General features: G+C 39.3%; 1 protein-coding gene and 1 long non-coding RNA gene across 2 annotated transcripts in view; one reads left to right on the top strand and one right to left on the bottom strand.

Moving 5' to 3' along the window:
- EPDR1 (ependymin related 1) overlaps positions 1-12,951 on the top strand; it is a 27,315-nt gene extending 14,364 nt beyond the window's left edge. Inside the window, exons 2-3 of the mRNA XM_068203622.1 lie at positions 8,670-8,878; positions 10,907-12,951. Coding sequence (XP_068059723.1) covers positions 8,670-8,878; positions 10,907-11,097 — 400 coding nt within the window. The 3' untranslated portion in view covers positions 11,098-12,951. The remainder of the gene's footprint in view (positions 1-8,669; positions 8,879-10,906) is intronic.
- On the bottom strand, positions 12,625-16,713 carry LOC137481742 (uncharacterized). The gene is made up of 2 exons (XR_011003637.1): positions 15,433-16,713; positions 12,625-14,044 (listed from the first exon to the last, which is right to left on the bottom strand). It is a non-coding gene; the product is annotated as an uncharacterized lncRNA (long non-coding RNA).

The following is a 16,713-nucleotide window of genomic DNA, read 5'->3' as shown; positions in this document are numbered from 1 at the left end:
AGACATTCCCTTCTTTTCTCTAATTCTTCTGTTTTGTACCATTTCAGTCAATTCCACCTGGAATTTTAACACACTGACACACTGTATTTGAATCCAATCATTAGTTTATGCACTCACCTAACAATATGACTTTAGATTGATAGCTGCTGAAGGAAGAAGAAAAAGACCTGCACAAAGATTTCTGGTTGAAATGAAGTTATTTTTACATTGGAGGTGGGGAGAAAGAATGTAGTTCAGTGATGTGATTTCAGGTTGCATGTATTTCCAGTGAAGTGAATCTCCATCATTCACAAAGTTTATTTAACTATACTCAGATCTTTGGATGGAGGTTGGAAAGTTGAAAAGCACTTAGCTTTGAAACTGTTGCGTCTGATTATCTGACCTGACTTCCAAACTCCCTTGAAAACAATCACAGTCTTTTTATTTTTTATATTGGATGGCTATCAGAAAAACCTGAATCATCCCTCTTCAGGAAATCATTGCAGATAGAAGGTGGAAATCATTACATCTTGGGACAACAATCTGGTACAAGCGCATATCCTCACAAATTTTTCCAGGGAATGTTCCATCATGAAATAAAAGTTTGCTCTATCAGAATAGGGACCTCCACCCTGTCTGTTCCAAAGGGCAATCTGTTCCTCAGACTGCTTCATTATTACTTTTTCTGCAGGAATGCATACTGAAAAGCAACTAACTGGCCAAGTGTATGCATGATGGGATTTACAGTCTCGATGAAGATCATTATAGGGCTTCTGAAATGCCTGTAACGCCTGTTCATGGTATATGAAGATCCTCCTTTGTTTATAAACAGAAGTTAAGATGTGTAAGAAGCTGCAATACCCAGTCCTAGTTGAAAAATGTTTTTTTGTATTTTATTATTTAATTCTAAAGTACGTGTGTGGAAAAGGGAGAGTATTTTAATTTAGTTATTTTTAATTAAGTGACTTTATTCTACTGTGCCTTTCTGATGTGTAAAATACTTTCATAGAGGGCAGAGTTAACATCCAATTTAATATCCTGTCTCAGACCCTGGTTAAGATAAAGGTTAAGAGAAAACTCCAGATAAATAATTTGATGATTCTAATTGTAATTAGAATTATCATTCTAATTCTAATTTATGTTGCAAATTACTTTTAGGATCATTGAGTCCAAGAATTTAATTAACAACAACAAAGACCACAACTAAACTGTCTCCCTAAGCACCACATCTTCAGGTCTTTTAAATACCTCCTGGGATAGTGACTCAACCACCCTGCTGAGCCTGTAAAAATGCTTGAAGAAATTTTTCTAAATATCCAATCTAAACCTCCCCTGGCACAACTTCAGGCCATTTTCTCTTGTCTTATCACTTGTTCCTTGCGAGAAGACACTGGCACCCACCTGGCTGCAGCCCCATTTCTGAAAGTTGTAGACAGCAATAAGGTCCCCCCTGAGCCTACTTTTCTCCAGGTTAAACACCCCCAGATGCATGAGCTGCTCCTCATCAGCCTTGTGCTCCAACTCTTCACCAGCTCCATTTCCCTTCTCTGGACACCCTCCAGACCCTCAATGTCCTTGTAGTTGGTGGACAGTAGTAGGTGGATCCCATCCAGCACACTTGCATGGGAAGAGCTGCCCCACACCCTGTTGGCCTGTCCTGGCCTCTACTGCTCCCTTTGGGCTCCATTTATACATGCTAGGGGGATTTGGCCACCATTGCTCCTGGCCCTGCCCAGGTCCCGCCAGCCCTTGTGGCACAAGCTGCAGGCTCCTGGCTGGCCTCTAGATGTAAAATTAAAAACAGGAAGACAGGTATGTCTTTTATGTTTGGGTATGTTTTTTTCCCTTTTTGAGATACTCTCAGTCATTGTAGCCATGTTTTTTCTGGCTCTCTACATGTTAAGTTTCTGTTTCCTATTTCTTACGTCTTTACAACCTCACAGAGATCCTTAAAATAATTGCGCTCTCAAAAGAGTGTTTGCATGTCTCAGTTTTGAGTATCGACTCTTCCAACTGAGTTATTTACTTCCCTTCTTCATATAGCACAAAGAGGGTGAGAACTCTAATAAATAAATTATATTGTACCTCTGTCATTTCCCTCTTTATTATTTCATATTTCCTAAGGTTGTTTATATATACTGAGAGGTGAGTCCTGGCCCTCCTCACTCTTTTTGGTCTTCTCTAAACCCTGCTGCGATTTTCCAGTAACCTTTATTATTATTAACTTACTCATGGAAGCGTCATTGTACTAGACTTTTTTACAAACCCTTAACAGGAAAATAATCTCTGACCTCAAGTATATTTTGATATCGTGTGGTTCTGCTATTATATACCATATTCCCTAGGAGGTGATTCCATTGATTCATTGGAAAGCATTATGGTATGCTGGCCACATCTTCCATTCCTTTACTTTTGAACTGCATTGTTGTCTATTGAGGGCTCCCGTTACAAATATACTGTTACTTATGGAAACACACAGATGCTCTCTATTAAGGGCAGTGCATCTTGTAGCCTCTTGCTTTATTGTTTTTCTGAATTTCAGCTTCAATTGCGATGCATTGTTCTCAGGGCTGTGACTTGGTGGATTATTTAGAAGTGTCAAATAGCCGAAATGGGACAGCAAGGGAAACAGGCTTATTGCTGAAGAGCTGATTTTCCCTTAGTGTTTGCCAAAATAACTAATCTAATTTATGGGAAAACAATGAAAATAATAAGAAATTGCATCATTTTTTATTGAGTTTCATAATTAAAGTCACAGAAGTATGTCATCCTTTAGCTGGTGTAGCTCTGACTTTGCAGCTTTTGATTCCTGTATTTAAGGTTCTTTTTCTATACAAACTGCATTATTAACAGAACTTAAATTGGCTAATTCACTCTGCTTCAGAAACTGGTAGTGTGGTCAAAGTTCCTCATATACCTTGTTAGTTAGATACCTGATCCAGAGGGCCTGATCGCCTTGAAAATTTATTAAAAAAAAAAAAAAGCCTTTACAATCTGTGAGTGATTTAAGTCAGACTAAAAGATGCTGCTTTTACACAATATCACATTACATTTACTGTCACATGTATTTGCACAGTCCTGTATTTGTACAATATACCATAGTCCTGCCCCACTGCCAAACATGTGAGATCAAATATGGTAAATTACTGTTGTTGTTGAGGTCTGATATACCAGAAGAAAAACACAAGTCTGAAATTACCGAAAACTTAATGGAAAAGAGGAAAGGAGTTCCCAGAAATACACTAAAAAACGAATGCTTCTCCCTTTTGAAATGAGCTTGCCAGATCCTTCCAAAAGCAGATGAATGTTCTTGACCTGATGAGTGTTTATCAACTGTCTGCATGTCTGCTTGGCAGCTTTGCTCCCTTGAACTATTCTTGATCCGAGGACCTGAGAAGATGGGGTTATGTAGTCACACGTGTAGTAAAGGTTCCCATTCTCCCAGTTCATCTTCAGAAAAAAATGTGTAAAAAAGAGTGATACCATTGTGGGGTATTTTATCAAGAGGATACAAGATACCTCAAGAATTAAATGTATGGATGTACCTATCTGTACACACTAGAACAGACAATTTGGGATATTTGTAGGGCAATTTCTACTAGTCAAATGCGAGGTTAGCTTCTTTCAAAATGTTTAAAAGTGTCTTTTTACAAAGAGAACTGGCAAAGAATTAAGTAGTACCACAAAGGCAGACAGATGCTTCAAGAGTTCATTTATTCACTAAGGAGAAAGTAAAGTTAGCTTACAAATAAATGCAGTGACCTCAGCTTGAAATATCAAATAGCAAATACTGTTTCCCGCTGAGTAATACAGTATCTCAGATACAAATAATACATAAAATTTTGCTTCCGTTTTTCAGTAGCTTTATACTACTAGGTAATATAAGTCCTGGCTAACATGTATGTGGCAAGCACATTTCCAACATCTACAACACATGAATGAAAGTTTTAAGATTACAATATATACAGCTGGGAAATCTGAATCAACAGGTTAAAGCCCTAGGTTCATGGAACCCCAGTACACCTTTGCAGTAAAGTCTGTTTTACCATTGTTTCAGCATTTTTTTGGAGGCAGGATTTGTGGTTTTGTTCTTTGTTAATACAATGCCTCACACAACTGCTTTGTGATCACAGATTTGTGTCTCTCCAGTGCTACAGCAATCAAAGGAAAATAATAAACAGCATTTTAAGGCTCTGGTACTGTAAATTGACTGTCCAAAGCCACAAAGCAAAATTATGCAGAGGCAGATTTAGCACAGAAAAAGTTTCTATTACCCAGTCTCAATCTCAGACCATTATTTTGCTTCTCTCTAGCAAATGACCTTGTCTGATATTCTTCAATACATCACATGGGTCTTGCCAGGCCACTAACAGCACCTCTGCTCCTCTGAGTCACTACAAAGGCAGTTGGACAGCAAGCAGCTCCTTTCTTTTTGGTTTGGCTCTCACAGGGAAGCCCTTGGAAGTGCAGAAGTAAACCCTGGGAGTCAGGCAGATGTGTTCGGTGATGGGCAGGCTAGCAGGCTTCAGGGCTGGGAAGGACCCAACATAGGATGCAGACAGAGCACCTGAAAAGGAGCTGGCAGCATGATCTTAACATTAATGATTTTTTTTTTAATGACAAATGTTGAAAAATAGTTCACTGTTATAAATTGCATTATTAATTTTTTTAATCACCCTTTTGGAAGACAAGTTTATTAGTTCAGGCCTTTGTGAGGGTCCAGGAGTGTCTTTATGTTATCTGGGCTATGTCCTGAGAGGGACCTCTGCCCATCTCCCCAGATTTCATGAGGAGTCTCAGAACTGGGACAGTATTTGGATGCACAGCCACCCCTTGCAGTACATCCTTAACACAAGTACTTCACCTTGTGATCATGTGTTTGTGGTATTCTGGCTTTGCATTTAACTCACTTGGTCTCTTATTCAGAAAAATACTTCCCTTAGCTTGGGAGAAGAAAGTACTGAACCCAGCCTGTATCCCACCTATCTGATATGATTGCTTCCAGCAAAATCAGTGGAATTATTTGTGCAGGTTATGGTCCAGCAATTCTTTAAAGCATGGGAGCAAAAACATGTGTGTCTTTATATGCTGGAATTCATCCATTTTCAGGTGGAGACAAAGGGAGTATTAAGGATCATGCAAGAGTCCCATGGTGTACAGGGGGCGACGCATACGACAGGGTAGGTTGGAATAGGATAGGAAAGGAAGGAAAATAATCTCAGTCAGTCAAATAGGATCATTTTCCAAGTAACTTCTTCAAATCTGTTTCAAGGTGCCTAATTGAGGCCTAGTTGGAGAGCTTGGTTTTTGGGGCTTTCTTGAAATTACAGTTTAGGTAATTAAATTATTATAAAAATAATGTTAGAAGTGGGTGCAGGCTACAAATACGTTACATTTTTCTGAAAAAACAAACTAATTAAAAATAATTTCCTCTCCTGTTTCTTTGCCAAGACCTATTCTCAGGACTCTGTGCTTCCCCTCAAGAAGCCAATGAAATATCAGGCATCTAAAACCAATAGAGGCAGTATGCTCAGGAGTTGGATGGTTAAAAACAAAAAGAGGAAATATTTCTTCTTTTAATTTTTTTAAACTATTATTTTTATATTTGTGCACATTTTGCTATTAATTTTGGCTGATAAATACTTCTCTTTATAAAACAACAATTTAACTATTCACCTTTCATATGCCGTTAAACTCAGATCCTGTGTAATCTTAGGTTTATGTGCTGGCTATTTCCAGGACACAGAGCAATTCTCTATAAAGCTTGGATATGAGGCACATCTGGGTTGAACAAGGACAGTGTAACTCTTGCCCCTGCTTACCCAGGGCTGTCATGCACAGTGAGCAGAACGAGATTTTCTGCAGATCTCCTCTTGTCTGCCTGCCACCACAGAGGCAAAGTTCATCCCAGCAGCACATCAAGGTGTAGGACTGGTGTCTCTTACACATATGTTCTGTCCACCTCTCCCAGAACCAAAAATCTCCATGGTAGAGACTCTTACTCTCCAGAGTGGCTGCCAGAGAGATGATTAGTGCTGAGTTTGATTTGTTTGGATTTTCCTCATTTTTATTTACTTCGGTGTTTCATAATGCCTGTTTTGCTGTCTGCAGGATTGTTAAAAATGCTAATAAAATTTCTGTGTGAATTAAGTTTTAAGTGAGGATTTAAAATAAAAAAGAAATGTGACAGTTTAATTTTTATTCCTACTAGTTTGTAATGCTTTTCAAATCTATTGGGGTTTTGTGTTATTTTACAAAATAACTGTATTATCACTCAGATATCTCAAACATGGTGATAGATTCCTCTGTAAGGCATTTCCCATCCCACTTTTATGGGAGCTGCTGGGCAGCCAGCTGAAGAGTAGTTGGGTCATTAGACTCTCATTGAAAACACATAAACAAATGTATTTTAGTGTTCTTGTATGTTCTCTGGACCAAATGCGATATAAAAGTTATGTATGTCCATATGTGATCTCAGGTTGGATTTATGTAAGAAAAGAGTTTAAAAAGATACTGAATTCTTCATTAGCACGTGATGACTGTGGAAAACTTGCCTTTGACTAAGAAAATGGCAGGCAAATTTAGGTTGATGAAAGTCATGGCAGAAGCAGGAATATTTTAAGATATGGGCAGGAGAATGATTTACCATGAGAAAGGTCATATGTAGCCTTGCAGTTTGTCAGCCTCTTTGCATGAGTCTTGTCAATGTGGGGGAAGTTCCCAGTTTCCCACTTGGAAAGCAGGATAAGCTATCTCCCATGTTTTCCAAGGTTGTGAGTGAGAGATAGGCCTCAGTTTACATCATGTCAGATTCCTTGTCCCATTTTATAATTTCCTTCACTGTTCAATTTGGCTAAGGGCATTTAGCCTGACTATGTTTCCATGTATGCAGAATAAATGATGCTCTCAAGACGTGGTGGGAATGTTGCTCAGATGCTTTTAACCATGCTGAGACACTTCTTATTAGGCAACCTTTAAATGCCACAATGTCAGTGGTAGGTGAAGTTATTGCTGTCTGGTGCTATTGTGTTGTGCAAAAATTAAAACTATAAATTGTTTTGGTTTCAACACTATTTTATGTAAACTTTGCATCCTCCCCAGAAGAATGTGAGGACTGCAAAGAGAAACTTGCGGGAGTTGTGAAATAGAGAAGGGTCTGGTCTTGCTTTTGTGCATCATCTCTTCAATTACATGAATTATGCAATGTTTTCTACTAACTTCCCATCTTTCTGATGGCCCAGAATGAATAGTGTTAGGGACTAGCATCAGATATGTGAAGTAGAAGATGTCTGTGTCCAAAGACACCCAAGCCTTTTTTATTTTTTTTTTCAGGAAATGAAGGCAGCATTATGAATGAAGCAAGGAATTAAATATGGGAAGATAAAGCTTTTGCCTTCCTTTTCTCTAGAGTCACTGCATAACAGTAGTCTGTATTTGAGCTGAGATATTCAAGGGAATATTTGAGCTGAGATATTCCAGGGAAGCTTCTAATAATGAATGCACAATTTGGGAGGGTTTAGAAAGTGACCCCGGTAAGTCCTTTGCAAAAGATGCAGAGCATGCATGACGATGATTTGAGACGTGCTTTGAACAACTTCTCATCTAATTGGTAAAGCAAAGTACCCTGGAGAAGCCAAGTTTATGCTATTTCCAGCTGAGTATTCAAGATCAGCTGATACTTCTGATAATTTAGATTTTTTGTTTCTGTCTGGTTTTGTGCCCAATTAAAAGGTAAAGACCATACCACCTCCTTTTTGAAGGTATGGAAGCAATGTCACAGTACTGGTGGTAGACCAGACCACTGTAAAAAGAAACTAGATGGAAGCGTCCATATAAAAGTTACTCGTCTCTCCTCAGAGCCTGGCTTGGTTACTTCATACTCATTAGAAGATTGGTTTTAAATCCTTATTAACTACCCATGCTGGTGACTTCACCTTCTAGCCTCTCAAGCTCATTGAGCTCCACACCTCTCCTTATCTCTGCTTTGCTGTTTTGCTCCTTTGCTTTTTCTTTTCACTACGTCCTGAGAAACTGTGCCTTATGGAGGGTGACCCTCTCAATTCTGCTCTTGGGACCATGTACTTCCCCCTTCACCGCCATGTCCCACTTAAGCTGTGTGTGTTGCCATGGAGAAACATCTGTGAGGATGGCAGATACCACATCTAACCAGTATAGAGAAAGGCTCTACCACATTCGTGCAGAAGTGAATCTATCCAGTCTGTGCAAACAAATTCTTTTCAAAGGCTTATAACTTAGCCAAATTTGGGCAACTTTTTAATAAAAACTTTTCCCCTGCCAAAGTTTTAAGTCCTTTCTCCAAAACATGGAGGCACTGGAGCTTTTTAATGAAACAGTTATTAAAAAAAACCAAAACAAAACTAGGAATAATAACATGTTTTTCTCTCAGTTGTTCTCAGAAAAGTTGTTCTGTTGTTCTCAGAAATGGCTGAACCAGTTCAGCCTGATTTATTTATTTTGGAAAGAATCAGCTGAGACAAACTTTTAGCATGGGAAATTTCAGCCCAACTGGTTAGCTTTTCTCAAAGTTTGGCAAAGTTTAATGCAAGTGGAAATGTTCTTATGCTGAGAAGTCAAAGGCAAGCTTACACATCAGCAATGTTCCTTGCTTGGGATAGAAAAAGATTATATATATATATATATATATTAATTGCTTTTTCTTAATGTTTCAGGTTCTTTGAGTATATATTGCTCTACAAAGATGCAGTGATGTTTCAGATTGAACAAGTTACAAAGCTTTGTTCAAAGATTGCTCTGACAGAGCCATGGGATCCATATGATATCCCTGCCAATTCAACTTACGAAGATCAGTACTACATTGGGGGACCTGGAGATGAAGTTATGGTACAGGAATGGTCTGACAGAAAACCAGCCAGGAAATGTACGTGCATGCTTTTGTTTTATTTTAATAATAATCAATTATTATTATTATCTGCTGCACAGGGAAAAATAAAGTTACTCGTATTTCACCCCAGCTTTCCATATTTCTATAGAGCTCTCTGGAAGAAGTAGTGAAAATGGCCTGTGCACAGAATATCATTATAAAAACAATGTGGTTTTTTAGAAAAATTTCATATTTGAGCAGGATTAAATATGTTCCGAACTTGATTGTGTTGTATTTGGTATCATACAGGGTTTGGCATGGAACAGCATCATTTCGTGTCTGAATCTGGCAGCCTGTATCCAAAATTTATCTAGAGAAGAATTGGTGCTATAATTAGGGGCACACTCAAACTAGAGTCTGTGTAACAGAAACAGAGCAGGTGTCAGTGTTTGCACATGGCTCTGCAGCCATTGAAATCCTTAACATATGCCTAAATTTTGTTGTCCTCTGTACTGGTAAACAATATCTGCTCGCAAGGCTTAGTTCTGCACTTGGCAGCTGAACACTTGCATCATAGAAGAAAGGAGGCTGAATTTTCCAATGTATAGTATGCTAGATTTTGAATGAACAGAAATTTATTAGCATTTTGGTGTTGGCTTCAGTTTCATCTATGGTTTATTGATGACCCAGACAACTATAAAAATAATTTTAAAACCTTCATGAAATTTATGGGACTATTCAGCTAAGGCAATACTTCTGGTTATGGACATCTAATATATAGAATAGATATAGATATAGATGATATAGATAATATATATTCTTTCTTGAATAAAAGTAGAAAAAATTAGGTAGAGAAAGAAGGATATGGTCATTAGACCTCTGTAACTAGGTTGTTATATCCTCTGGTATTCTGCAAGAGGCAAATTATCACTCACTCCAAAAATTTTTTATTTTCAGATCTTATATTTTTGGATTTTTTGTGGAACTTTATATCCAGTTACATTCAAATAATGATGTGTGATTTTTATCCTGTATTATTTTGTATCTCCAGTGCTTTCCTGTATGATTATTCATAAACATAATGTCTGAGAGTTACCTATCTACCTATATACCTTTCAGCTAGTATTGGTTTGAATTGTAAAAATTATATTTCTTTTACAATTATAAAAGTTTCAGGGGAGATACAGGCTAATTTGGTAGCATTTAACTATGATTTTTTATTCTAAATTCTGAGAGAAAGCTTTTTCAGTAAAAGGTTGCCTCCATTTCTGTGTACTCAAAACCATATTAATTAAGGTCAGAATGTTTTTGTATATTAGCATGCTCAAAAGAGGTATATTCAGATATTGCTTAGCTTCCCACCCTTTATTTGAATACAGTGTAAGTGTGCTTCATGTCACCATTTATTTATTTCTGGTAGTGTGGTTGTGCTACAGCCCATGACACAAAACTGAAAGTACTGAAAATAAGTGTGTGTGATTACTGCTGAGTGGGAGAAAATAAATGTTCTTGGCACTAGAAAAATTTGTTACAGGCATTCCTCAGAGGAACTGATTTATGATCACCGTCGGTAATCTTAACATCATGAGTTTCTGCTATCAAGAGATTTGAAATGCATAAAACAACGGAATAGAGTATGATTGAAGGGGTAAAGAATGATCACAGGAGGTGTCTGTGAGGTTAATAAAAGAGCGATAAAAGCAAAGGGCATTCAAAGGACACCACTTCAGTGGTATTACTGCCACTGCCTAAACAGCATAGTGGAAAAGCTAGAAGTGATGACAGAGAACAGAGGAGAAATAGAGTGAGGGAACACCTCTGAGGTTAGCACACTGTGGAATTAAACTGAAATTTAAAAAGGGACATAGACTTGCTACATCACATTCTGGAGGAGATCAGCGTTGAGTGTAGTCTTGAGATAATGGACAGCTAGTGTCTGAAAAGAATAAGAATTAAATAAAATTATAATGAGAATCTGAATAGACAATGTTAAACAGAAGCAATGAGTTAAAAGAGACTGACATCATCATGACCCATTGATCTTGTCTTGTCACCTAAAGTAGTCACATTTCTGGTTGGTTGCAGTGGAATCCTGGGTCGGTGTTTACACTGTCAAAGACTGTTACCCAGTACAGGAAACCTACACCAAGAACTACAGCGTGACAACCTCCACTCGCTTCTTTGACATCCAGCCGGGCATCGCAGACCCCTCCGTGTTCACCCCACCCAGCACCTGCCAGACAGCCCAGCTGACGAGGATGAAAGATGAATGCTGAGTATGGACACTGGCTGCCCTGGGCAAACACATATTAGCCAAGAGGATGGTTATTAGTAGTCAGTTGTTGACATCTAAGCTGGTTTTTCAAGCTAATTGCTCTCTTTGGAATCTGTAATTTTTCACTTGAGAGAGAATATAAGCATATAACTGAGAAAAATATATAAAACAAAAGATATCTTTCGATCATAATCTGTTCAGTGATGCACTTGCAGTATTATATAGTTACCATTAAGATAATATTTCTAGATACTATTTATTTAAGGTTGATTTTCCTTTTGCAAAGATTTCATTATTTATTTTTTCAAGAAGACAAAGCATAGGCAGACAGCAGCAATGGTACTACTGTCTAGAAGAAAAAGCTAAATTTTGTTGTCATTGTTGTTACTTCTGGAGACTTGAAGGGAAAGATGACCTGCATAAAACCTCATCCCTAAGTGAAAAATATAATTTTAAACTATTTGCATCAAAATTGTGTAAATTTGTTATTTTTGTTTTATTTTGTTTTCTGTTTTTTTTTTTCTTTCTGCTCTTCAGGAAGCTGGTACTCCATTTTTGAGCTAAGTTTTGTTCTTTCTGAAAGGAAACTGGAGTAGCTTTATTCATGTAATGCTTGCTGACATGCAAAAAGTACTTTTCTGTTTCTTGGGAGAATGGTGTGAATGGAAGGGAAGGAGGGAGAGATACACCTTCGAAAAGAAGTAAGCCAAAGTTTTTTATGCATCTCCCTTTTGGAGAATGCTTTCAGTAGGGTGTGATTAACAATTTTCAGTCACATTTTACTTCAGCACTCACTTTTCAAGGCAATACTATTTTTAACCTATGGAAAGGGATAAAACAGTACTACACTCTAAATGGCTTTAATGTTTTGTAACTACTTTCAACAGCCTTTACTCAGGGTGTGGAAACACCTTCATAATTCCAGGGAGGTTTGAAAAAAGAAAAGCTTTTATTTGTGCATAGTTAGGAAAGGCTGAATCAGCATTCACACAGTTCCTGGTGGATGGGATGGAGAGAAAGACAGAGCCTGTGACCTGTGTATAGAGGCAGGAGGGAGGAATGGGAGGCACGGATCTTAGACGTGTGGTGTGGCAGCGAGGCACTACAATCTAAGCAGGTCCACTGATGCCTGTTTAATTTGCTGTTTCATCAGCATCTCAGCCTTATTATCTCCACATAACAAAAAAAGTGCAGAGAGTGCATGTATTTTGCATTAGAAAATTCAAACCAAACCTTCATGCACCTTTGATACTTTCAGAAGTGTCATGGGTTTTGAATGTTTACCAAATAAGATTAACTGGTTTATTCTGTAAGGTGTGCATTTTATTTACTACTTGCAAAAGAATTTAAAGACAGATTCTTGTGCACTTACACATACTGAGTAGTTGTTTGCTCCAGAAGTTATCTGGCCGTAAAGGGATGTAAACAAAGGGGAGTTTGGTGTCTACAGAGGAGAGATGGTGGGCAGGCTTTTAGTGCTTTATATACTCATAGCTTTTTGTACGTAAGCAAGTGGGACAGTGGTTGCTTTTCTTTCACAGTTGTGGTCACAATGGCATTTTACTTTTCCCCATGCCTAATGAAAGCACATATACATACTGGTTAAAATTTAGCTAGTTTATTGAAAATTTCTCTTGGAGAGGGCCATTTCACTGAAATGTGCTAGTGGAAGGAAGGATTGGGTTTCCTTGAATTTAGAGTGCATTTATTCTGTACTCGCCTTCTGTATTTTTTGTGTGACACTCTAAATGCTAACTGCATATTGTTCTCATTAGGACAATGATTAGCATGCATTTCTTAATATGTATCCTGTTAGAATCTGGAAAATATAATAAATCTGGCTAGCAAGCATGAAGCTGTGGTACTGAATCGTTTGGGATGGCTTTGTTGCGGTCGAGCAGATAGCTGGGTAATCAGGGTGTCTGTATTATGTTTTGCTGACAGTGATACAGTTTCTAGCAATAGCATTAAGTGTTCCTTTAAATACGAATTTGCGAATTTGCAAATTTGCAAAAGTCTGGTACACAAAAGTGCTTAAAAAATTTTGCCCTGACTTGCAGGGCAATTTCATATGGCTGAATATTTTCTTCTAAACCAAAGCTGTTGTCTTCATATTTATGCTCTACAGATCCAATGCAGAGAGTTGTCAAAGAGATATCAAACAGCAAAATTTAGGATTACATATTTTGAATTAGCCACAAACCAAATATGAAGCACAACATGCGTATGCCTGGTTTGTTATCTTTGTTATGATGTGCTTTGGTTTATTGTCGTAGACCACAAGAGACATCTTGTCTTCAGGCAACTACACCAGTGACTCAATGAGAAGGAGCATAAAAGGAATATAAGGTAGCTATGTAGTATGCTGCCACAATTGAATAAAAATGGGAGGTTCATATGTCTGATAGTCTGGGGAACTTGTTTATCACAATTACTTGGTGAAAAATTAATAATAAATTGGTATGTACATGAGTTGTATTGTATTCTGTGGGGTTACAGCAACAGAACCTGGTAGCTGGATAGTCTGTGAGGCAAAGCTGATTTTGTGAGATTTCCAGTGTTTCCTGGCTTCATCTGGGCCAGAAATAGTGCAAACATAGATGTGCCTGCCATATTTTTGTGTTTTTGCTTGGAGTCTTCGCTGAAAGCAGGATGTGTAGAAGCACAACATTGTTTAATTTAAAGTTAACCAAACATTCCTGAACCTCAAAGAAATGTTTAGTTTGAGTTTGGGGAGGAGATCTAGGCATTTGGTTCAGTTCCTATTTTAACAGTTTGCTTAACTCTAGTATTAGGGACAGATTTTGTTGCCTCAAGCCATGCTGCACACCATGGAAGTGCTGCCATTTACCAGGGAATGCCAACTTTTGTGAAGAACATAGGAAGAAACACAATAATCCATTGTCAAAGTCAGTTTTAGTCAAGAAATCTCTTAACAGTATGACATTCTTATTTTGGGATGTCACAGTTTGACACTGGCGCGATGCCAGTGCCCCCATGAAAATGTACTTTTCTAAATAATTGCTGTGAGATGTGATCAGGAACAGAGCAGAGCAGGCCCAAGCTTAATAACAAAGAAAAGAACTTTTTTAAACTACTACTACTATGAAACTTGCAAACACTAAATCCTGGATTAAGACCTTCCAAAACACCCCTCCTCCTCCCACCTAATTTCCAGACAAACTCAACAGTGAGACACCACCCGGGATCCTGATCAAGTTGCTACCCTTCAGATAATCAAATACTCAATCTTTCAAGGGAGACAGGAGTCTCTCCTGTGCCACAGACCCCCCAGGAAACACAATTGCCACCCTTGTGTTTCCATGTCACACATGACAACCGCCCGGAGAAAATCTGCCATGGTGACAATCTCCTTTCCATGTCACAGTGCTCTCACTACCGTGCATGGACAGACTGCTCATAGGGCTCCTTTAAGGATGCTTTGCCATGGACCAAAAGAGACAACAGTTCAGTTTCTCATTTTGGGACTGGAGTCCCCCCCATTTTCCCCTGGGGCTGAGGGTCCAAGAACAGAGGTCTTCTTCTCCTCTTCTTCTTCTTCGAAGACAGAGGGCTTCTCCACACCTTCTCCAACTCTCCTCTGTTCTCTCTACTCCTCTGCTGGTAATCACTGAAACAGGTCTCTTGGCACACCAACACACCCCCCTAAGTGCAGCTTCTGTCAGGAGAATTTGGTTCAGTCTATGGCTAACAAGAAAAGTCCAGCCACAAGACACTCCATCATCTCCTTCCAACTCAAGAATTTCTTCTTCCATCATCTCGGATCCCAGACTGTCTCTCTTCTACTTCAAATCAAGGAGGAGTAATATTTTACAAAGCCTTCATTTCTCAGGAAAGGGTTAAAAGTTCAGACTCCCTGGACGGCTGATATCTCTGCCCAGCAGCCGATTCCCAAGGCCAAGGCTGGGCACCTTCCCCCCACCCCTTCTCCTCCGCGCCGGCAAAGTTACAGGTGCCGTCCGGACTTTCTGTCTCTTCCCTCTGGATGGGGGGGACGACAAAAGCATCTCCGCTTCTCTCCACCCTTCCGTCCACAGGAGCTGGCTCGGTTCCAGTCCTTCTACCCCTTGGCTCACCTCGACCAGGCCTCATGGCTTCCCCTCCCCCACCCAGCCCCATGGCTGGGCAGGGGAGGTCTGCACAGCACCCTGACCGGAACCAAAGAGAGCGAGCTCTTGGGAGTTCTTGCTTTTAACCCCCTGTGTTCTCAGAGGCGTATCCCTATCTTCAGTGGTCACTTCAGGTGCCAATATCTAAACTTGACTACTGATTGGTTTGACCCAACTTCCTGAAAAAAATCACTTCCATGTCAAACCACGACATGGGACATTAACAAAATCAGTGTAGTTCTCACTTTGAAGTTAATTACATTTTAATGCTTAGAATACTCCTTGCAAACTTGCATCTCTTTTCCCACCACCCTTTACTTCCTAACACCAGTTAAGTCCACTTCCAAACAGTGTTTGCAACTTTCACTTGCATTTATTTCAGTAGGAGTTAAGCATGTAAATACCTGATGGATCTGAGCTGTACTTGACCTGTTTATTTTGTCAGCAGTTCTATCTTAAGGGCAAGGGCAGTGCCAGCCATATGTGAGCAACATACACTCAACTACATGTGGGTGTCCAACAGAGAGATCAGAGTTGGCTCATGTGCAATTTCTGCTGTCCCAAAATACCAGTTCATGAGAGGTCATGGCATGTCTGTTGTACCACATCCTGCATCTTCTGCATCCTTGGCCACAAACTGATGCTGGAGGTAAACTGCAGGATGTTCCCACATGACAGAAAGGCACATCACAAGATCATCCGTAGCTTACTCCCTAATTATAAGGAATAAAGATTTCAAAAGGGCACCCATGCAAATAGACAGACATCCCTGACTATAAAGACCAAGAGGTCAAAGTCTTTCCAGGAGGCTGCATGTATGCCATGGACTCGGACACTTACAGATTTAGTCATCACATCTGCACTTAGGCATAGGAACAAATGGAGCAAGCTTGGAAAACTTTTTAAACAATCCTGAGGACTTACTGCTTTGTAAGGGGAGAGGAAAAAACCTTATGATCCAAACAGTACTCCCAGAAGACTGTCAGAAATGTAGGACAAGGTGCTGCTCTGAAGATGCTAGTGGAAATTTCTAAACACTGCTTTGATTCAGCATGCTCCAGGGTAATGATCCATGTGGTTTGGTATGACTATTTCAGCACAAAGCCCAAAACTGCATCCTGAATGAAGTGATGCACATAGCTGCAATATGATATTTTGTTTGAAACAAAGACAAATAACCCAATACTACGCATTTTGCAGGCATGAGTGCATGACTGATGACCTGTGTGTCTATCTACAAGAATATGTGTGCCTTTAAAAGAGCGCTGCCTGCAGCCTATGAAGACTGAAGAATTAATCTTCTCACCACTACATCCGTAGGAATCTACTTCGGACTCCTTTCTTTCCCACCCTGCAAGGTGGGAATAGTAATTCTGCTTTCCACCTGCTCTTGCCTTCCTGATTGTGATAACTCTGGGCCAACATCACTGCCTCCGCCACTGGGGCCCTCAGAGGCCTGGAGGCATTGGGGCAGTAGCACCAATGTC

The sequence above is a fragment of the Anomalospiza imberbis genome, chromosome 1 (genome assembly GCF_031753505.1).
Source record: "Anomalospiza imberbis isolate Cuckoo-Finch-1a 21T00152 chromosome 1, ASM3175350v1, whole genome shotgun sequence".
NCBI lineage: Eukaryota > Metazoa > Chordata > Aves > Passeriformes > Viduidae > Anomalospiza > Anomalospiza imberbis.
This window is presented reverse-complemented; position numbering and strand designations above follow the sequence as displayed.